This window comes from Poecilia latipinna, unplaced genomic scaffold, assembly GCF_001443285.1.
Source record: "Poecilia latipinna isolate Pla-1442-1.1 unplaced genomic scaffold, P_latipinna-1.0 Scaffold1009, whole genome shotgun sequence".
Taxonomy (NCBI): domain Eukaryota; kingdom Metazoa; phylum Chordata; class Actinopteri; order Cyprinodontiformes; family Poeciliidae; genus Poecilia; species Poecilia latipinna.
The window spans coordinates 136,299-157,692 of record NW_015113625.1 but is presented as its reverse complement, the minus strand read 5'-3'; the positions used below and the strand labels follow the sequence as shown (position 1 = coordinate 157,692).

General features: G+C 44.4%; 2 protein-coding genes across 2 annotated transcripts in view; both read right to left on the bottom strand.

Moving 5' to 3' along the window:
- Nucleotides 1-6,609, bottom strand: part of anapc2 (anaphase promoting complex subunit 2) — a 17,186-nt gene extending 10,577 nt beyond the window's left edge. The window contains exons 1-9 of the mRNA XM_015050760.1: nt 5,993-6,609; nt 4,847-5,093; nt 3,987-4,296; nt 3,773-3,905; nt 3,155-3,362; nt 2,626-2,745; nt 2,416-2,533; nt 1,350-1,528; nt 1,135-1,276 (exon numbers count right to left, since the gene is read on the bottom strand). Of these exons, the coding sequence (XP_014906246.1) occupies nt 1,135-1,276; nt 1,350-1,528; nt 2,416-2,533; nt 2,626-2,745; nt 3,155-3,362; nt 3,773-3,905; nt 3,987-4,296; nt 4,847-5,093; nt 5,993-6,091 (1,556 nt within the window). The 5' untranslated portion in view covers nt 6,092-6,609. The remainder of the gene's footprint in view (nt 1-1,134; nt 1,277-1,349; nt 1,529-2,415; nt 2,534-2,625; nt 2,746-3,154; nt 3,363-3,772; nt 3,906-3,986; nt 4,297-4,846; nt 5,094-5,992) is intronic.
- A 1,790-nt stretch (nt 6,610-8,399) lies between these two features.
- Nucleotides 8,400-20,984, bottom strand: foxk2b (forkhead box K2b). Its single transcript, XM_015050762.1, has 9 exons — nt 20,398-20,984; nt 13,056-13,250; nt 11,602-11,755; nt 10,917-11,063; nt 10,649-10,842; nt 9,651-9,853; nt 9,340-9,573; nt 8,762-8,962; nt 8,400-8,692 (listed from the first exon to the last, which is right to left on the bottom strand). Exons 1-9 carry the CDS (start codon nt 20,691-20,693, stop codon nt 8,499-8,501), a joined length of 1,818 nt encoding a protein of 605 aa, XP_014906248.1. The 5' UTR covers nt 20,694-20,984; the 3' UTR covers nt 8,400-8,498.
- Between the last annotated feature and the right edge of the window lie 410 nt (nt 20,985-21,394).

Below are 21,394 nucleotides of genomic sequence, written 5' to 3'. Positions count from 1 at the left end.
AATTAGTTAACTGGACTTGTAGCCATTATCTTGTGCCCATGTGGCTGGACACCACACAGTGAACCCGATCGAACTGTTATACCCAGGATTTCTGTCAGGTTTTGGAAATGGGCCGACAGTCGGCCAACAACTCGTGTAGTGTGAGCTGGACATTACACTAAGGGAGAGCACCGGAGCTGAGCCTGTTTTCATTCAGTGTCATCAAGAGAAAGAAAAAAAGACAGGAAGAGACGATAAAGCCGATAATTAAAATGAGGTCGATGGGTTTAATTTATCGTGCGATTAATTGATTTATCGTTTATCGCGACAGGCCTACCTTTATGTACAATTTTTCACTTTGGTCATCATATTTAAAACTTTAAAGTAATAATATGTAGCAAAATCAGAAACTTAGGATTTTGCTGTCTGCGAGTCGTCAACTGGAAGGAGATGACGTCGTCTCAATGGTTAGCAATAGCTTCTGCTAATTTTCTTGTGTGTTTAGCATCTTGGCGTTAGCTTCCAATTACTCAATGTGTTCAGCAGTGTAGGGTGAGTTTACTTTTTTAAACTGTGTAGCATTTTACCGTTAGCTTCTGCTAATTTATTTGTGTTTAGAAGGTAATTTTATTTTTATAGCACATTTTCAGAAACAAGGCATTTCAAAGTGCTTTGCTTAAGAAGCTTCCTCTATATTTTATGTAGCAGTTAGCATTAGCTTCCACAATTGTTTTTTATGTTTAGCATTAGCAGCTAAGATTCCTGTTAGTGAATTAGTGAGCCTAGCCTTTTGTTTAGCTCCTCACTAATAATATTACCAATTTTAACGCAAACATCGACTGTCCTTCATAAACATGGCAGCCATTTTGAAACATGTCCACCAGAAAAAGGAAATACAAGATGAAGAAAATATATGTTTCTATATGTATGTGGTTCAACATATGTAGGCTATTTTAGTGCAAAATTTAATTTTCCACTTCGGCCATTAAAAAAAGACCTAAATAATTTCAGTAAATGTAATTTCTGCCATCCTGAAGCGTTTTTTTCCTCCAAATTGGCAAACCTCTGGCAGCATCTGTGCCAGTTTGTTCTTGTAGCCTAATGTGGTTAAAATCTGCTGCTCTGTTGGTTCTGTTTCGGTTCTGCCAGGCCCACCTGGCCGTGTTGTAGTTGAGCTGGTGCAGCAGTCGGTCGGCCAGAACGGTTCTGTACTCGTCGATGAAGATTTCCTTGCTGCCGTAGATGCTGACCAGCAGGCTGATGATGTCGGACGAGCGCCGCTTGGAGCCCAGTTTATCTAGAAACGTGGAGGCAGAACTCAGTGAAACCCGCCCGGTTCCCCTGCCGTTGGCGGCGATGCGTTCACTGACCGGGAACGGCGTCGGTGGGATCCGGAGCCCAGTCCTCGGGGTCGTTGCCCTCGTCGTCGCTGTCCTGCATCTCCAGGGTCACGGGGTCGCCTCTGGAGAGCTCGGAGGCCAGATCAGAGCAGGCCTCGGCGTCGCCCGTCAGCCCGGCCACGATCTGCCGCACCGTGTCCTCACGAGTTCTGAGCCAAGAAAATATTTAACCTGAGGACTGATGAGTGTGGCTGCCATGAATACAAACTTCAGAAAAATTACTGGGGCAAAACTAATTATTTTAGATGTCTAATAAATACAGACTCCTAACAAAAAGACTTTAAAAAATTCCCATTTTTTTAAATAAATGAGCCATCACATGTTTGCATTTTGGGTTGACATATTGGCAACCGATACATTTTTTACTCTTTTTTTAAATTAAAAGTAATAAATCTTTTTAAATTTTACAAACCAACACAGAAATAAAACCAGAACAAAGCTGGAAATTTAAAGTAACGTTTCTATTTTGGTTCAGACGCTTCATCTCTGGATCCGCTCACTTAATTCCATGAAAACGTCTGAAACATTTTAATATTCTCACTGAGTTTAATGGCTCATTTTCTCTGAATAAATATTTTCAAATTTGCAAAATTACATAAAAATCTTCCTGTTAAAAACTGAAATCCTAATTATTTATAAAGCATATTTAAAAAAATGAAAATGTTCCCAAATAAAAGAGATAAATCCTGTTTGTACTGAGGATCAGAGCTGGATTCATGCTGTGTTCCAGTTGCACCTTAAACTGGAAAATAAAATAAACTGAAGTCGGATTTCCCACTGGGAAACTGGGAGCGACCAACGGCCCCAGTTATGACTTAAGGTGTTCCAAAATGGCCGCTCCTCGCATCAACAGCAGTAAGACGTGGCGCCTGCAGCTCTAAGCTGCAAAAAAGATTTAATTTCTGTTTAAAGTAAAGATTAAAATGATGTTTGTAAGTGTTGTAAGCCATGTTTATGTTGAGCCAGAACGCTGCTGCCTCTGGCTCATTTTCCCGCTGATCCGAGCCGACTGGACCGGATCGGCGGCCGGACTCACCGCAGGTACTTCCGGATCGGCTGGCACGCCACCTGCAGGATCACCATGGACGGGTCCAGTTCCCGCAGAGCTTTGATGGCCGAGATGTAAACGGTGAGGATGTCGGACGTGTGAACACCTGTGGGAGGAACGGGCGTCGTCATGGAAACGGGTGCTGCAGGTTTTATGAAGCCGACTGCTGAGGTGAGCATCCTGCAGTTGAACTCTGACCTGGGTGCAGCAGACGGCTCTCGAAGGCCGATTTGAGTGAAGTGAGGAGCTGCTGGCGCTGGTTGGTTCGCTCCAGACAAAACTTCAGATCCTCAATGGCAGGTTTGGATTCTGGGAAATCTGGGAACAAAAGGAAAAATGTGCTTAGAAATAAGAACAGAAGGAAAAACAAAAGCTACTTTTAGGCCGTTTTCCCTCCTGATGGTCCAGTAGAATCAGTTCTCCGGTCCGCTTGGTGTTCACATTCAAACTGAACCACAGTTCACTTCAACCGAACCAGAGGTCAGAGGTCAATTAGCATTCACACCGGAACTGGACTGTCTAGACGAACGGACTGGAGTCTTATTAAAGCGGCTGAACGGATTAGTTACGATTAATTAATTACTATTATTAATAATAATTAATTAACTATTAATTTATTATTACTAATAATTATAAATTAATTATTAATTACGGATTATTCTTGAATCGAGGGACTGAAAGCAGAGGATCACCCAGACTCATGAACAGGAAGTGGCTTCGTTCTCACCTCTGATGATGCTGAACAGTTCCTCGATCCTCATGTTGACGTAGATCCTGCAGAAGAACTGGTGCATGTGGCACCGCCACTGCTTCAGAACCGGGCTGCCGCAGGCGCTGGGAGTACTGGGAACACTGGGATCCATGGGGACCGCCGCGGCTCCGCCCCCCTCGGTGGCGAACACCTTCCCCAGCCAACCCAGAACCAGCTCCAGCCACTGCTCCACACAGAGCAACAAACCGGCTTTTGGTTCAACACATAAACATCAACGTAACCTTTCTAATGAAATAATCACCATGACGTAAACAGTGATGTAGAAAATGCTGAGTAATTATGTTCAGGTTAGTTTTTGTTGTCATGACAGCAGCAGCATCATCATCACGTCTCGCTGCGTTTCCATTTACTACAGAATGATGAACTTTGATTTTAAACTTATTTCCTATTTAATGGAAACGCCGCTATTATGAAATTCTGTTTTCTCAAAATTAACAGAAAATTTAAACGCAGCTATAGTTTAAACATGTTGCGTTTAAAGGCGGCTCAGAGAAACCCGTTAGTTCTGACGTGCTCGACCGGGTCTGAAAACACCGCGGCGTTGGCGGCCATTTTGTGAAGGAAGCGGCTGACCTCCTGGAAGTCCTGCAGGAAGGAGCGCTCGTACTCGCCGCGGCAGTGCTGCTCCATGCGCTGCTCGATGAGGCGGTGCAGGATGGCCGTGACGGCCTCGGCGCTGACCCACTCCAGCAGCTGCAGCCGGGACCTGCAGCCACACAGAACCGCCGCGTCACACACCCGCCGCCGCCGCCGGGCCCCCTACCCAGAACCCCCGGCGGCGGCTCACAGGACGAGGCTGAACTGCTGCAGCCGCTGCAGGGCCTCCAGACACCAGCATTGCGGCGCTGGGGCCCCGCAGCCCGGACACGCCCCTCCATCGGGGCCCTCGGCGCCGTCCTCCCCGCCTTCCCGGCTCATGTAGACGGAGAAGGTCCGGCTGTAAAACTCCAGCACCCGCTGCTGCAGGACGGCAGGCGGCGAGAAGAGCAGCAGGGCCCGGATGGTGGTGAAGGCCCGGTCTTGGAGGGCCCCGGGGCCCGGCCCCGACATGCCGCAGTGGCCCTCTGCCTGCCACGCACCCAGCTGCTCCAACCCACCTGAACGAGACCAGAGGCCACGCTTAGAGCCGCAGGCTGAAACGACTAATCGAGATCAATCAATTCATCACAACTAATTTAGTAATCAATTAATCATTAGCTGGAGAAAATAGACTCAAAAAGGCGACACAGTCAGCAGCTAAACCAAAACTGAACAAATTTATTCTCAGTCATAAAAACAGGACTTGGATCACTTTCTTTGAAAACACTCGCTATATTTAGCCACGTTTAATACAAAAGAAAAGCTGATTTTGGTGCAGGAAAGTCGGCGGTTCAGTAAAAGTTTGTTTAAAAATTCTACTTATTCTGACAGATTGTTGGTAAAAAGATTAATTGTAAGAGAAAATGATGTGATAGTTTTCCCTGATTAAAAATATAAAACAAAATAAGCTGCAGTTTGGGGCAAAAAAATAATAATAATAATCAGTTGGTGAGCCTCAGGAGGCCCCTGGGGGCCACAAGCGGCCCCTGGGGGCCACAGTTTGGTCACCGCTGGCTTACAGCAGCCAACAGACTTCCAGATCCAGGAGGTTTGTGTTGCTCTACTAACTCAGGAACGGTTCCAGTTGGTCCAGCAGCGTCTGGAAAGCGGAGAGAAGAACCCCGGCCCGGTCCCGTTCCTCCAGTTGGTCCTGCGGCTGCTCCAGTCTAGACCAGAACTCCGGAACCACCGAGGACGACAGGCGGACCTGCAGGGACTCCAGCAGCCAGACGCCCAGCAGCCGACCCAAACCCTGAGAGCAGAGCAGCGCCAGGTTCAGACGGTCCTGCTCTGACAGAGAGCTGCCTGGAGAAACCTGCAGGTGGCGCCAGAGACAAAACTCCGTCAGAACCCATCAGATCGGCTTCCCCTTCTAATTATTTCAAACACCTGAAATATTTGATTCCCAATTTCACAGAGCACATAATTTCACACACCAGTTTCTGCTCATTCTATGTTTACATGAACAGACATGAGAATATCTCCTAAACTCCAAGGTTGCAAGTATCTCTGGTGCTTGTGTATGTTTTAAACCACACTTTTTCCTTCTGCTGAACTTTCCATTAATACACTGGAATACAGCACTCTGAACAAGGAATGGCCTTTTGTTTCTTATCCTACTTCAGGATATCAGAGCATAAAAGTTTCCCGTTTTGAACTGAATTAGTGAAATAAAATAGTCTTGTATTTGTTACGGCCCAAAGTCTTTCCTCCGGGTGTCTAATCTCTGTTTCAGAGTTTCTAATTGGTGCTGATTGGAAGTGGAGGCAGCCGGCCAGAGACTCCAGAATGACCCACCTTTACACGCACCATTCTCTCTCCAGCCCATCTTCTGACTCCTTGCCGCTGTCTTTCTTTCTGCCTCTCCTCTCTGGCCAGTTATGATTTTTGTTAAATAAATCTAATTTTAAGTTATCCCATGCGTTGCTTCCCTTTAATTTGCTATGGTTCCAGAGTCAGACCATAACGTATTACTTTGAAATTATCTCTTATCAGCCTATAAAATATGTAAGCAAACATAAACAAACTACCAAATATCAGCCGAATACGGCCGAACACTTTATTTGACCAGATAAACAATCAGCTTGGTGACTAACTGTTAATAATATTTTGATATAGGGGGAAATCATAAATAATCAGATATTTGAATAGAGTTCTGAAAATCCTCTTCGATCTCTGTTTAACTGCACCAAACCGGGGTTCGGTTCCACTCACCAAAGCTGCTGTGACCGATTCCCAGGCTTTGGCGACCCCCTGATCTGATCCGGGCGCAGACGGTTCCCCAGAGTTTAATTCCACCACCATTTCCTCCATTTTCTGACTCCTTCTTCACCAAAACCCCGAACCAACTGGCGTTAGCTTAACATTTTAGCTTCGGCTCGGCGTCTGACTTAACAACAGCGCAAGTAGAAATACGCATCTCCTCTCAGCAGAGTTTAAATAAATGTTTTTAACAATAATCTCTAATAGCTGTCAGAAGTTCTGCAATTAATTTATTAGGAAGCTAAACAACTCCTTAATTCACATGGCGGGTTTGCAGACGATTTCTTCTTCTAATAATTCTCACACGGACCCTCTGAGTGCTGCCCCCTACTGGAATGATAAGGGATCACATAAACTTTCAGAAACTTTTACTTTTAAATAAAATACAATATTTCAATGAAGTAAAATAAAAAAAAAATATTGCAGGTCTGACAAGGGTTTCTAAAATATGCCTTAGAATACATTTACAATTTTGTTTTTACTTTTCAGGTCACCTCCATCTTCTTTCACCCTCGTCTTTAATGGTGTCGTCAGGCGTGCTGGTGCCTCTCTGACACCATGCATGCATACATCCATACCTAAGGAGAATCTAGAGACCAATTAACCTGACAGTCATGTTTTTGGACTGTGGGAGGAAGCCGGAGTACGCGGAGAGAACCAGGCATGCATAGGGAGAACATGCAGACTCCATGCAGAAAGAATTTAATCGAATCCAGGACCTTCTTGCTGCAAGGCAACAGGGCTACCAACTGCACCACTGTGCAGCCCTTTCAGGCCACATATTTTATTAACATTTTCACAATAGTAAATCAGTAATTCACACACACCATAGAAAACAAGTTGAATTTTTGCTCCTTTAATCATGAAAAATGAGAGTAAATTTGTTTATCTGATCTGTGTTTTATGTCTGATTTGGATTATTTGCTCTGCTCCAAAAAAAACCATCACCCTAATCTTTAACTCCAACCTCAACTTCCAACAAGGCAGGACTGGCTGAAATGCATTTTAAATCTAAGAGTGTGAATAATTTTGGATAATTAAGTTATTACATTACATATGTACACTTATTTAGAAGCTTTGTTTTAATTTAAGATTAAAGAGTAGCTTAATTTTGTTTCTGATCACTTTCAGTATTATAGTTGTCAATAAAACTGGAATTTATCTAGATAGAGAGCTTTGTCATCTAATGCAAAGGCAAGACAATGAAATTCTGTTGGCGACAAAATTTGACAGCACAAAATTGCTCAATTCAAATAAAGATTCTGTAATCACAAAGTTAAATTTTGCACCTGTTAATATTTAACCTTTTACCAGATTAAGTCGAACAATGTTGAAAACTAGCCTACACTGCCCTCTTCAGGATGACTGGAGAACTACCCCAAAAATTCATTTCAACATGAAAAAAGTTCAAAACCAAACAAAAAGATTTTAAGGACTTTAAATTAATTTATTAAAAAAAAAAGCATTTCTCCACTGAAGCAGAACAAACATCAATTTCTTTTCTTACTATTGTTTGGAACGTGTACAATCAGAAACAGACTCGCCAGGTCGCCTGAACAGAGCAAAATACGTAATCAAGCAAATGGATGTGTGAGGGATGGGGGGGTCTGCCAACACCACAACATCAACACAGCCTGGAGGGACCATGAGGGGGGAGGCGACGGAAACAGAAGAAGAAGAGGAGGAAGAGAAATAAAAACATTTAAATCAAGTGCAGCTCTGGCCTCTCTGACTTCTCTGTCGTCGGTTCATGCAGGGTCGGCGTCCGGAGCTGCACACACAGCAGGCCGAGCAACGAAGCCGGGTCGTAAGCAACAGGTAGGGGAGGGGGCACAGAGGAGGGTTTACCAAAAACTGTTACAGCGTTTTCACCAAACAGAAAAAGTTCACGTAAAAAGTCCTCTAACTTAGTTTCTGAAATGTGTCCGCTTCCTTTAGTTTATTACGTCTCTAGTTAAGTGTAAATACATTAAAAAACTGCTATGCTCCACATGTTGAACCACAGAATACTGAATTCCTACGTACAGCTGCGATTAACAGGGTCAGTAATGAGCGGCTAGCTGCCAGGAATTAAAGATTGGCTCCAAGTTGATCCCTTTAGGACTTTGTCTGGATTCGGACGATAAAAACGGAGAAACGAGCCGCCTGGTTGGTCACGTCGGGGTGGAGGGGGTCCTGCTGGCTGCCGGAGGCTCCGATCTGCTCTGAGGTAGATGCGACAGAAAGGCGGCGTCCAGCCCGAGCCGGAGGTCAAAGGTCGGCTCGTTGTTGCTAAGGCTTCGGTCACGGCTCACACGGAAACCTTCGAGTTTCTTTGTTCCAGTTTTTAAAGCGGCGGGGGGGTGAGGGGGGTTCTCCGTTTGGCACCTCAGTCGTGAGGAGAAGCGAAACAAACGACGGGGCGAGAGAGAGAGAGACGGTGGGCGTGGCGGGGCTCTGCGGCGCGGCGTCCAGACGGCTAGTTTGGTTGCTCTCCGGCTGCTGGCGAGTCCGTCTCCACGGCGACGGCGGGCGTTTCCTCCTCGAGTTTCCCTCGCTTGGCGTCCGGCTGCTCCCCCACCAGCTGGTCGCCGTTCTGCCGCTTGGTGGGGAGCGAGGCGGAGGCGGAGGCGTGGGTGGCCAGCAGGTGGAGGGGGCTGGCGGCGGCCGGGGCTGCAGAGGACAGCAGAGTTAGCGGCTAGCAGCTAGCAGCTAGCGGCTAGTGCCTACCTGGCGTCTCACCTGAGCCGGAGGGCGCCTGCAGGGCGGTGGTCAGGCTGTGGGTGCCGTTCTGGGTGATGGCCTTGATGGGCAGCTGGTGCTGACCCACCGGCGCCTGCTGCACGATGGTGACCGTCTGCAGCGGCGCCACCGACTGGGAGCTCTGGATGATGCGACTGGAGGCGCCCAGAGAAGTGATGCTCGGAACCGCCTCCACTTTCACTGGACAGAGAAGAATCAGATATTATCTATTAATCACCAATCAATATCCTGACTCAATAATCAATTAGTCACATGGTCAGTTAAAATAAGCTTCATCCATTCTGATGATTCAGAGGTGTATTTGCATTGCTGTGTCATTTTTATGCTATTAGTTAAAAACGGTCCCAAAGTCATTATAATTTATCGCAATTATTTCAGGGACAATTAATCGCCCAGCAAAACCTGTTACCATAGCAACAGGCCTAAATACACAGTGTTTAAACCCTGGGAGAATTCAGCCAATCAGAATCGTTTCCCCACTAACCATCAATAAGCTCCGCCCCCAAAAAGGAGCAAAGCTCCTTCCTGAAAAGTTCTCCTCCTCATCCGGGCCTCACCTTTGACCTCCGTGTGCTCCCCGTTCTCCTGCGGTTCGCTCTTGATGATGGCGGCCGGCTGGGCGATGACGGTGGAGCCGGCCGGGATCTGCTGCAGGACGTGGACGGTCTGGACGGCGGGCTGGGAGCTGCTGGTGCTCACTGGGGACGCCATGGTGTAAGTCACTGGCTTGATGGTCTGAGGTAACTGGCGCTGGACCGCTATGAGGACCGGCTGGCTGCTGACCGGGGAGCCTGGACCAGAGGGGGGACGGGTTAGCAACAGAGCTGCAGTGTGGAAGGGAAGAAGAAGAAGAATGACGTCGCAGCACCTGGTGTGTTTTGTGCAAAGCGTGCTTCCTGGATGACCGCCAGTTTGGGCTGGATGGCTGTGGTGGGCACTGGGGGGGGAGCGGGGGGCGTGTCCGGCTCCAGGGGCACCGGGGAGCCCTCCCTGGACAGACTGTCCGGGGTCTGCACCCCGCTGGAGTGAGCGGAGAGCACCCCGGAGTGATTGGGGGACGCTGGAGCGCTCCTGCAGGCCAGACAGAGAAATGAACACAATATTTACTACTATCCTGTTTGGTTAGAACTGGAATAAAGTAAAAATGAGACGTAAACACAAAAGTTAAACGTTTCCTGAGAAGAAAGAAGAAAATATCATGCTGCAATGCAACATTCGCCCCCTGCTGGTCATTAGCCAGATGGCAGCAAATGTGCAGCAGCAGCTGATTAAAGGCCTGAGATGAAACTTTTATTTGTTGCTTCCATCTGGACTGAAATGAGAAACTTGTTTAAAAGTATTTAAAGTCCTTAGGATTTAATCACTAAAACACATCAGAGCTGAACTGGAGGTTCGATATGCTGGTTTTTAATAGGAATTAAATGGATTGTTTACTCAAATGTTATTTTTGATGTGTTAGTAACACTCCAAACCGGATTAAGTAGTTTCTGCAGAACTTGACAGTTTTTTGTCTGATGATTTGATTAATCAGCAGAAAAATCAATAGAATAATCGATTGCTAATAACTGTTAGCTGCAGTTTAGCGTTTTAGTTTCTAAAGCTTCATTCTGGCCTGAGCAGCTTCATGTTTCCTTTGACTCTCAGTCTGATGGAAACTGCTGCAGGACGACTTGTCACCATTTTTCATAACTCAGATGTCGTCTCCCACCTGAGCTGTTGACCTCTGCAGCTCCTCCAGAGCCACCAGGACCCCTGATATTTAGTAAACTTTTGAAGTTGCTCTACTTCTATCTGAACCACTTTGAGCTGCTCTGATCCAGTAAGATAAGCTCAGGTTTGTGTGAGTCGTCGATCTTTGGGGCCGACCTGGAGGAGAGGGGTCCATGTGGGGTCCGGAAGCAGGGGACCCCGCGGGGCCGTCGTTTCCTGAAGGCCTGCTCGATGAGCTTGGCCTCCGACGACGGGTCTATCCTCCAGAACGAACCTTTGCCTGGCTCTTCCTGCGACCGCGCCACTTTGATGAAGTATCGGTTCAGCGACAGGTTGTGACGGATCGAGTTCTGCAGCGAGACAAGCGGTGACAGGAGGAAGAGGAGGAGGAGGAGGCAGCGCAGCGGGCTGCGGCGGGACTCACCTGCCAGCCCTTGTCGGCGGTCCGGTAGTACGGGTAGTTCTTGGTGATGTGATTGTAGATTCCGTTTAGTGTGAGCTGCTTGTCCTGCGCCAGCGTTATGGCCTGGACGATCAGCTGTGCATAGGAGTACGGCGGCTTGGAGTCGTCCTGCAGAGAGCAGCACAGGAAACGGCGCATTTACTGCAACCTCAGCTGACCCAATGCTTCACAACCAATCAGAACACAAGAAATGCAACCAAGTTTGATTAAGAACAACAAAAACTGGCAGTAAAATACCAAAAACAGTGCGAATAAAAACGCAGGTTTTGCACGTTTTTTGTCTAGTTTTCACTTTTATTGCTCGATGGACCAAATTTATCCGAGTATCAGAGCAGGATATGTTTGCTATATTTAGCCAAGCTTAGTAAATTATAAAAAGCTGATCTGGTTCAGCAAAGTCGGCTGTTCAGTAAAAGTCTCGCGGTTCTGCCAATTATGAAAGCTTGGTTATAAAAAATCAAATACTTTGTGTTATAATGAACATTTTGCACTGTAAGGAAATAATGTCTGTAATAAAATGTGTATCATTCTTGGATTACAGTCGGGGACCGCACAAAATCAGTCCCTGGGCCCGAAATGGCCCAGGGGCCGCACTTTGGACACCCCGGTATGAACGCTTCCAGTGCGATTAGGGCGTCCTGCTGACCTTGGGGCTGTCCTCTCCGGAGGCCTCTTTGTCGTTCTCAGGCTGCGAGTTGTCGTTGATGAGCTGCAGCTCCACGGAGCTGACCATGCGGCCCCCCATCCTGTAGCCCGAGGAGCCCGCCCCCCGGGGGCTGGAGGGGCAGGAGTTAGCAGCGCTGCAGGAACACAAACACCATGAGTTTCACGTTTTCCGACCAAATCAGGACAAACCGACTGGATCCGGAGCTTAAAATGCAACGTTTGCTTCAAACGAGCTCATCTGGCCGCAGCGTCGCGCTTTGCACCGACATCGACGCAAATCAGCCTCCCTGGCATCACGGCAATGAGTTCAGGAGCAACGGGATGGAAACAGGATTCCATCAACCACAGCGCCACGAAGTTTTAAAGCAGCAAAACACTAAAATATTTCTGAAAATATTGGATTTGACCTTTCATTCTGATTAAATAACTGATTGAAGCTGGGTTTTTCTTTCTGGCCAAACATGACAGAACTTTTATTATTTGCTTCTTAATTAGCAAAAACAACTGTAATTAACTGTAAAACTGTTTATTCTAAACTCTCCTGTTCAGAGCTGCTTTTGAATCATCATGAATGAAACGTCGACCAACATATTGGACGTGTTTTGATGATATCAATGATGCCACTCCTCAGAATCTTATTGGCTTCTAAACTTTTGGCTGAATGAAGTTTTTTATTGCTTTGTATTTTTGTGTTTTATGTGGTGCAGTTTGTAGAGCTGTTGCCTTGCAGCCCCGGTCTTGCTGCATGTTGCATGTTCTCCCTGTGCATTGTGGGCTTTCTCCGGGTACTCCGGAGAAAACAGTCCAAAAACATGACTGTCTCCAAATTGCCCCTAGGTGTGAGTGTGTATGCATGGTTGTGTGTCTCTGTGTTGCCCTGAACAGACTGGTGACCTGTCCAGGTGACCTGTCCAGGTGACCTGTCCAGGTGACCTGTCCAGGTGACCTGTCCAGGTGACCTGTCCAGGTGACCCCGCCTCTCGCCCGGAACGATGGCAGGAGAGGCAGCAGCACCTCCTGACCCACTAAGGGACAAGGTGTTAGAAAATGATGGATGATGTGAAACGCCTTGCTGCTGAAATGTTTTACACAAAAAAACTTGACTGATTGATAAACTTGTTTTCATGTCTAAAATATTTTAAATACCAATATTTATTCTTTATCCAATTAGAAATTGTTCTACCGACTCAAATTTCACTGTATTTTTGGAAATAATTTAGGCACATTTTACTCAAAAAAAAATACAAACTTGTTTTTGGCAGTACCAGAGCTCCGTACAGTGTCTTTTTGATGGATCCATGGATATCGAATGTTTATGTTTACCTGAGTGGAGCAGTAATGATTAAAATCTGCCCCGGTTCTGGAGGTGCGCCGTTTTAACAACCTGCTGGTTTCGTCACACCTTTAACCTTTAGCGGATGTTTTTGCAGGTACCTGATGGTGCCGGTGGGTGACGGCAGTGGGCTCATCAGGTGAGCGATGTTGTCTGGAATGTTGATGGTAAGTGGGGAGATCTGAGGCTGTACTGGTTTCACTGGGGACTCTGGCGCCTCTCGCTTGGCCTTCTTCCCGCTGGACAGCGCCGTGAAGTTGATCTTGATGTTGGTGCTGGGAAACCTGAACGTGCACCTGCAGAAAATTCAGAAAACGACGCAGAAAACAGAGAAAGTCAGTCTGAAGGCGCCTCATCGACACATCAGCAGAGAAAAAGAAAAATATGACGTGTTTTAAATGGCTGATTAAAAAAAAAAAATGGATTCATTTTGAGAACTTAAAGAAAATTTACGTCTACACTGCAGGGAGCAAAATGATCCTGATAAAAACAAAATACATCTAGACTTTTTCACGCTGTTAAAGCAACAACAGTAAAATAATAATGAAATAAAACGAACCAGGGACAATATTTCATTTTACCACGACCTGCAACACTTCCTTACTTTGTTTGTTACGCTTGTTTTGCTCTAGTGGCTTTTATTTGATAGTTAATTGACAGAAAAGTGGGTAATGAGAGAAGACAAGCAGCAAAGGTCGCCAAGGGTGGGAATCGAACCTGCGACATTGAGGACTGAGGCCTCCATATGTGGGTTGTGCGTAACCCCTGCGCCACCACAGCGTTTGTTACCTTTAATGCTCAATTAAAAGTTTCCCATAAGTCACAGTAGTTAGAATCAGTTGGTCGGGCCACTGATGGAAACCAGAACTTGGACTAGGCCAGTAAAACATCAGGGATTCCCAAAGAAACCCAGGACAAAAATCAGTTTCTAGTTTTAGTCCTACGTCTAAAATTAGTCCAAAGTCTAATTAGGAAAATTCTAAAAAAATTTCCGTTTTAAGAAAATTCTTAGAATTCCTGGAATTCAACAATTTTTCTCAGAATTTTAACTTATGCTTTCGCAAAAGAGGAATCTTCTAAATAAACAAAGAAACATGTTGGACCTGTGGCCATGTGGACGCAGCGCATAGTAAATAAACATAAAAATTCAGCTGCTGCCACAGCCGCCTTCCTCCCTTTTCTCTATTGCTGCCCTGGGTAACTGCCCAAGTTACCACCAATAAAACTATTGGTGGTAACCTTTTAATTTACTCGTAGCTCATATTTTAGGACACTTCTTCCTTTCCAAATGCAGAAGATCCATCATTCAAACCGGCTTGAATAATGGAAATTATTATGATGGATATTAATTATCCATTATTCAAGCTTGATTACATATTTTAGCCCCTTTTATGGCAAAAGGAGCTAAAACATGTAATAAATTAGATATTTAAATGACTAAAATCTGTTTGTGAAAAAACTGAACATGAACAGATAAAATGAATCTGATTGGTTGATTTCCAGGTAAAAGCATCAAAACAGATTCACGTCTCTAATCAAACCTCCGAACAGCCGAGACGCTTCCGATGTTCAGAAGTTAACGAGGAAGGGAAGACAACCTGGGGGTGGCGCTCTGGAGCATTTGGGATTAAACTGCTGGGCGAAGGAACAAAAACCCGGGTTTCCAATCAGCTGGAGGCGACCAGGACCCGACTTCAGTTTCCTGCACCAGGGTTTCACAGAGCTAGCGTTAGCTAGCGATAGCTTCCTTTGTCTGAACTAGCTGTGCTGCGTCTCACAGGAGCCTGAAGCCCCTGAGGAGGAGCTGAGGCGGTAAAAATAACACCAGACTCATCCAGAGACTGTCAGCGTTCTGTGAAACCTAAATATACATCAAAAACCTGACGGCTTCTTCATGTCACCAGTTCATAAAACGAACTGGAAACACTCAGCTCCACGTAGCAGCACAACACGGATGGATGTTTAAAGACGTTTTAAAGTCAGACGGGTCAGGATGTGGTGGTGAATTTTACTTTTATTGGACCATTTTTAGAGTAAAAACAGGTCAAACTGTCCAGTTTGTCTCTTTAAGGGTGGAGCAACGATAAATCCGCTCAGTGACAATTTATTACATCTGAATTCATATTTTTTAAAACATTGTAGGGCTGCAACTAACGACTATTTTAGTAAACAAATAATTGGATAAAAAACTGACATGCGGCAGATTTTTAATTTAATCACTTAAGTTTAATAAAAGATGCAAATAAGCAAAAATTCTATTAGTTTTTTGATCAAGAAAAAACACTTTTTTATCCTAAAATGCAAAAAAAAAAATCATTCTTTTAATAAACGCTTGATGCTTCTGCAGTTAAATAAAAACCATCTACTAGTCTGTTAATTAATTTTTGATTAATAATTGGACAGCAAAAGGTGCTTAATATGAGATATTTGTTACAGAATTTGAACCAGGTGAAACTGAAACTGACATTTGATGAGTTATGGGAAAAACATATTTACAGGAAAATAGTTTTTCTTATCTGAAATGCTAAATGTTGGTATTTTCATAGTTTTGGCATTATTACTGCTCCGTATGTGTTGCCTTTTGGCCTGTTTTAGTCGTTATGCTCCAGTTAATGATTAAATGAGTTGATTATCTCAAAAATCGATTAATGGTTCCAGCCCTAAAACTTTCCTGCTGCACTGATTGGAGTTTTATGGCCGATCACAGATCTATAAGAAACCAAACCTGCTGATTCCGATTTATTTTGTCTGAAAAGTCACCAAATGCATCGACAATGTCTCTGATTTTCAGATAAAATCGGTTTCTCCTGCGAGTATCGGTCGATCGATGACCTCCAAAAGTTAAGGAAACTGAAAGGAATATTTTTAAGAGGAACCAGGTTTTATCTTTGATAAAAATGTTTTCAGTAAAACATGATTTAAACAGCTGATGTCCTGTTAAAACCACAGGAAGTAACTTTAGGCTGCAAAATCACAAAAGACACAGAAAGACACATAAAAACACCTTAAAACTTCACATTTACTAAGCAGTTTTGGTCTAGTTTCTACTGCAAACATCTTAGTACAGTTGAAATAAGACAAAACTAACTTACAAGTAACTTTTCAGCAAGAAGGATGAGCTTGTTTTAAGTGAATTAGTCATTAATATTGATTTAAAAAGTTCTAGTTCCACTGGAAGATTATTTCACTAAATAAGATATTTTTCCCATATTTTTAGTGAAATAATTTGCCAGTGCAACTGGGACTTTTGATCAATATTAAGGAATTATTTAGTTAAAACAAGCTCCTGTATCTCGCTGCAAAGTTATTTGTAAGTTAGTTTTTTTCTTATTTCAAGTGTTTTCAGATATTTTCTCTGGAAAATGGACCAAAACCAAGACAAAAACCTGTTTATTTCTATAAAACGGAAGCTTTAATGTTGAGAAAACTCTGGATCTGGAGCAGAATGAAAGAATCAAAGCAGAGTTCGGGGTGACTGAGCCCCCCAGCCTGTGCGCCGTCACAGATCCCTCTTTATTACCCCATTTCTCTCCCACAACAACAATGAGGCTCAAACTGAAAACAGGAGAAAGAAAACACAGTTGCTACGCTGCTAAGCCGCGAGGACGGCAACAAACAAAGCTTGTTCCACTGAAAGCTTTCACTTGAATTTCACCCCCACCCGGCGCAGAGCAGAATGTAAACAAAGAGGACAGGCAGGGAGGAAGAGCCGCGGCTCTGGGTGCGAGGCGGCAGGGACGGGAAAGGGCCGTTCCTCTGGATCCTCTGACATCACCGCAGAGGAATCCCAGCAGTACGAGCGGCCGCGGCGCCCGCACGCTGCCAATCTGCTTCTCAGCACCAAACACTCACAGCTGCTCAGTCTGAGATAAACTCATCTACAAGTCGCTTATTTTACCTCCAACTCGAGGACCTGTGTGTGTGTGTGTGTGTGTGTGTGTGTGTGTGTGTGTGTGTTTGAGGAGCAGAAAACTGTAAACTCCTTCAAAGTTTCAGGAAAACATTCACCCGGGACGGAAACTGCATCAAGTCAAAACAAGTCGCCGTTTTCTCAGCGCAAGAAAATGGTTTCATGTTGGGAGATTGCGCAACGAGAGAGAGCGGTGTGCAAAGTCTGAGCAGCGCTGGCAGGAGCTGCGAGCTTGTTTACACTGCAGGCGCTGCTGTGAAAAGCTGCAACCAGATTCCAGCAAATCTGTCTCAACAAAATGTAAACAACGCCGCGGCGTGAAGGACGCTGCAAACACTGCAAACACTCAGATGGACAAATAAAAATCGACTCGTTTGCAACCCAAACAAAGCAACAGACGCATGTTGGGCTGCGGTGGAGAGAGCTACTGCAAACAGAAAGACACATATAAACACCTTAAAACTTCACATTTATTAAAAAATACTGTAATCCAAAGGGAAACTGGTGCAACTTGTATCATTAAAGTATCTTCAGAGAGAAGGATCTCAGGTAGCAGTCAGTCTTGCAAAGAACCTAACGAGGCCTCTGACTGAAGACTGCTGCTGTGTGACATGCTAACAGCTCCATATGAAAGCAGCAGAGACGATGCTCCACAGAAACATCCAGGATGAAACCATCAGTTGTTAGCTAGCTCTGCTAATCCGCCTCCTTTGCTTTTGCTGCTCCTTTAAACTCCCGTCTGGGAATATGGTGAACAATAAGAGCAAAAACACCTCAGAAATCAGAGAGAGGAATTGTCCCAGCATCCAAAACCTCAACTAAAAAATGTATTATGAACAAAAATAATTTTAAAATGTCAGAGCGACTCCAGCATGTTGCTGCCATTTTTAAAAACAACTTAAAAATGTTTTATTTCATTCAATTTGTCATTTTAGCTTGTTGTTAATATTGTTAATATTTTCAGGCCTTAATGTGAAATGTTTTTACATTTTCTGTTCATGTCTTTAGTTTACTTAGAATTTTAATCTGGATTCACAACTATTTCTGTCCTTTAATATTCCAGACTTTTCCACACCCAGATTTTTCTGTTTTTAATCATTAATCATTTGGGATAATTGGACAGAGTTCCCATGAGAGGAAGAGAGAGAATGTGTGTGTGTGTGTGTGTGTGTGTGTGTGTGTGTAGGTGTGTGTGGAGGTGATTAAATAAAATAAAAGCTGAAAAAGCAACCCATACTTTAGGGATAATGTGACTGAGACGTTAGTCATAAAACAAATAAATAGTTTGTGTTTAGTTTAGATTAAAAACCAAAGCTAAAAGAAAAACCATGAAATGACGTAACTTTCAATAACAGAGAGTTTTTAAAGATAAAGAAAAATGTAACATCTTCTCCTACTGGCAGGAACGAGTTCAACAGCAAGTCAGAAAATAAACAAACCGACCACGCACCACTTCATAATCACCTGGCGGACATTTTGTTCCCGATCTGACAACTTACGATCTTTACTTTTTAGTCTAAGAAAATGTGGTTTTATGACATCAATGACGCTGCACGATGCATCGCGAATATATCGTGTAATTTTCATACTGCAGTTTGGAGTGCAATAGCTGCAGGCAAACATAATACAAGTGTTACAAACTTACATTTTTAATGCTAATGTAATAATCAGCCAGTTAGCCTTTGGTCTCACAGCAGTTTCTCACAATGAACATTAACAACTTAAACCAAAATACTCAGGAGAAAATCAGAACAAGTCACAACTGATAAACTTCAAAATTTACAAACATTTTTGCCGTCTGATTTTCTAACGTCTGATAAATAATATCTACCACCAGGTGGCAGCGCTGAGTTATTCTGGTTTAATCAGCTACTTTGCAGAAGAAACAACAAATGACGCTTGGAACCATAACCGTGGAAAATGGTTCAATATAAAATCTGCACAAAATTACAGACAGCTTATTAACATTTTAACAAGTCATAAGTAAAAATACTAAACTATTAGGGGATTAATGAACGAAAACAGAGTGGCTTCAACCTGAACACATGCAGAATGTTTCTGTTGGGAACCAAGAATGTAACGCCACGTTCTGTAGGGCGACTTTAAAAAGTAACACCAGAACCAAGCAGAGGAAACTTCCAGCTGTTTGGGAGGATGAAGGTTCATCATGCAGCTACAGTGGAGAAAGAGAAACGAGCCCAAAACGTTCATCTGGATGTAAACAGAACAGGCCCAAGTCCAAATGCAGCAGCCTGAGGCACCAAACCAGCAGAACTCTGGATTATCACATCCCAGGGTTTAATCATGTTTTATTCTCAAACATGATCCCTGTTTAGCATCTATGCTGGCTGTTTTCAAGCAGCTGTAATGTTTAATCCATTCATCCCACTGGCTGTGCCTGGTAATGTCACTTTATTCACTAAAAAACAACAAAAATAACAAATCTCCTGCCAGTTCTGAACTTTCCAGTTTGTATTTTAGAATAAAATGAAACCAAATAAATTTCAGAAATGGAAAAATATTTGTTTACTTAAAAACCAAGTAAAGAAAAACCTTAAAACCCTTATTTTAATTTTTATTCATTGAATCGTAGTGAACTGTAATTTTAAAGCAGGATTTTTTTAACTGTTGCTCCCATATTAACTGTCAACATATGAACAAGATATTTCCTCATTCTATATTATGGTGAAACACATTATTGCAAAAGCTGAGCGAGCTTTTTTTGTTGTTGTAGTTTTGTCAGTAACCGCCATATTAGATACAACCTTACACATTTATTATTGTTCTTCTCAGTTTAAACTAGAAACATTTATGAGGATAATAAAGAGTTTCAGTCGACTGGAAAAGTGAAAGGAACCCGTTTCCTGAAATCACATGATTGCTTAGATGCCATCTCATGTTTTATCGGTAAAGCCGCTCAGAAAGTGTTTAGTGGAGTTTAAATGCAACCATGATGCGTTCAGGTGTGTTTACTACGCGGAGAAAGGAGCTCTGGGATCTGATTTAGTGGACTGGAGGTCACGGCTTGTGCAAACGGTGCAGCGCAGGGCGGGGACCGGCTGGTTTGTTTACGTTCAGGGGTCGAGAAGAGCTTCATTCACAATTAATACACACAACCCACAGTGGGAAAACACCGCAGAGTGGCGATTTTACTGCATCATGGCAGCAATTTCTGAATGGAAATGTACAAAATAGCACCGTTTTCAATAACAGGCGCAGAAACATCAACTAGCTCCGACATAAGCGCAGAGGGGGAGAGAAAGGCTGAGCTGACCCACCGGTGGGCTGTGGAATGTGCGTGGAATGACGGCAGCAGGCTCGTGAAAACGGTTGCTAACAGGAATGTCAACAAAGAGAAGGGCTTTAGGAAACAGGATGCGGACTTCTTGCTAACATGCTAAACACGTGGTGCTCTCGACCCTTGCTCGCAAATATAAGCCTAATGTTGTTAAATGTTAACTTCAGCTGTCCGGATGCTCCGGCTACTGCCCCCGTTCCCCCCGATGGGTGGCGGTGCTGGAGGATGAACTTACATTCGTGGTAGCTGCAGAGGAGGGGCGCCCCGTCTTAGGAACACTCCGTCCACAAACACCCCGTTTTTACCCAGACACCTCAGGTAGAAGTCCCCGCTGCCGGTGCCGTCGTCGCTGGCCGTGAATATCTCCAAATGCCGCCGCGAGATGAAGCTGGAGTGGCCCATGCTCACGTCCACGGAGCCCTGAGAGGAGTTCCGGCCGATGGTCACCGAGCGCTTCTTCATCATGTATTCGAATTCACGGCCCTCTAGCCGGGCAATCGGCCCAGACGATCCGCTAACTTGAACAGCCATGTTCGGGGTTGGAGCCTCGAAACGCCTCAAAATAAAATGTTGGGGGCAACTAAACACCACTGCACGCACGCCCGACTGTGGCCCTTCAAGGGTATTCAAATGGAGCGCATCTACAAGAGGGGCATCAAACTGAAAACAAGAATCCAGAGGGAAACATGCGAGGCCAGGGACAGCGGCTCCGACCCACCGCCGAGAGAAAGGGGAGCGGAGGCAGCCAACCAAAAGAGGCCAGAGGCGGATAGGGTGTAACTGCCACCGGCGTCCACCAATCACAATGCAGGAAGGTGATGGAACGCATTAGCTACAGCCAATCACGTGCGAGTATTTTTCAGAGGACACATTCAAGGTCGGTTGGTGTGTAGCTGTTGTACGTGCATATGCTGTTAGGAACATAAACGTAAACGAGTAGACGTCGCATCTGCTTCCTTGCCCAGAAGAAGCAATTCGTCAGCGCGTCCGCCATATTGCTAGTGGCAGGGCTTTCTGATAACCGATAAAGGTAAGTTTGGAAATAGGATTTTATGATTAACTTAATAAGTTTACGATAAACTAAGTTTTATTATTATACAATACATGGCCTTAGTAGTACTAATAACAGTGAGTATTGAGTCAAAATTAAATATTATCTTCATAATGTTATGAAAATTCACCCGATTGTAGCCGGGGCATATTGTCTCCCCCGAATGTGTGCTGCTGCGCCC

What these genes read in the sequence shown, in the direction of transcription:
- foxk2b (XM_015050762.1), bottom strand. Translation starts at nt 20,693, where the DNA reads ATGGCTGTTCAAGTTAGCGGATCGTCTGGGCCGATTGCCCGGCTAGAG. An exon ending in CCTCTGCAGCTACCACGAAT is followed by an intron (nt 13,251 to 20,397) that starts GTAAGTTCATCC and finishes AATTTTCTGCAG; the next exon opens with GTGCACGTTCAGGTTTCCCA. An exon ending in GCAGGCGCCCTCCGGCTCAG is followed by an intron (nt 8,693 to 8,761) that starts GTGAGACGCCAG and finishes TGTCCTCTGCAG; the next exon opens with CCCCGGCCGCCGCCAGCCCC.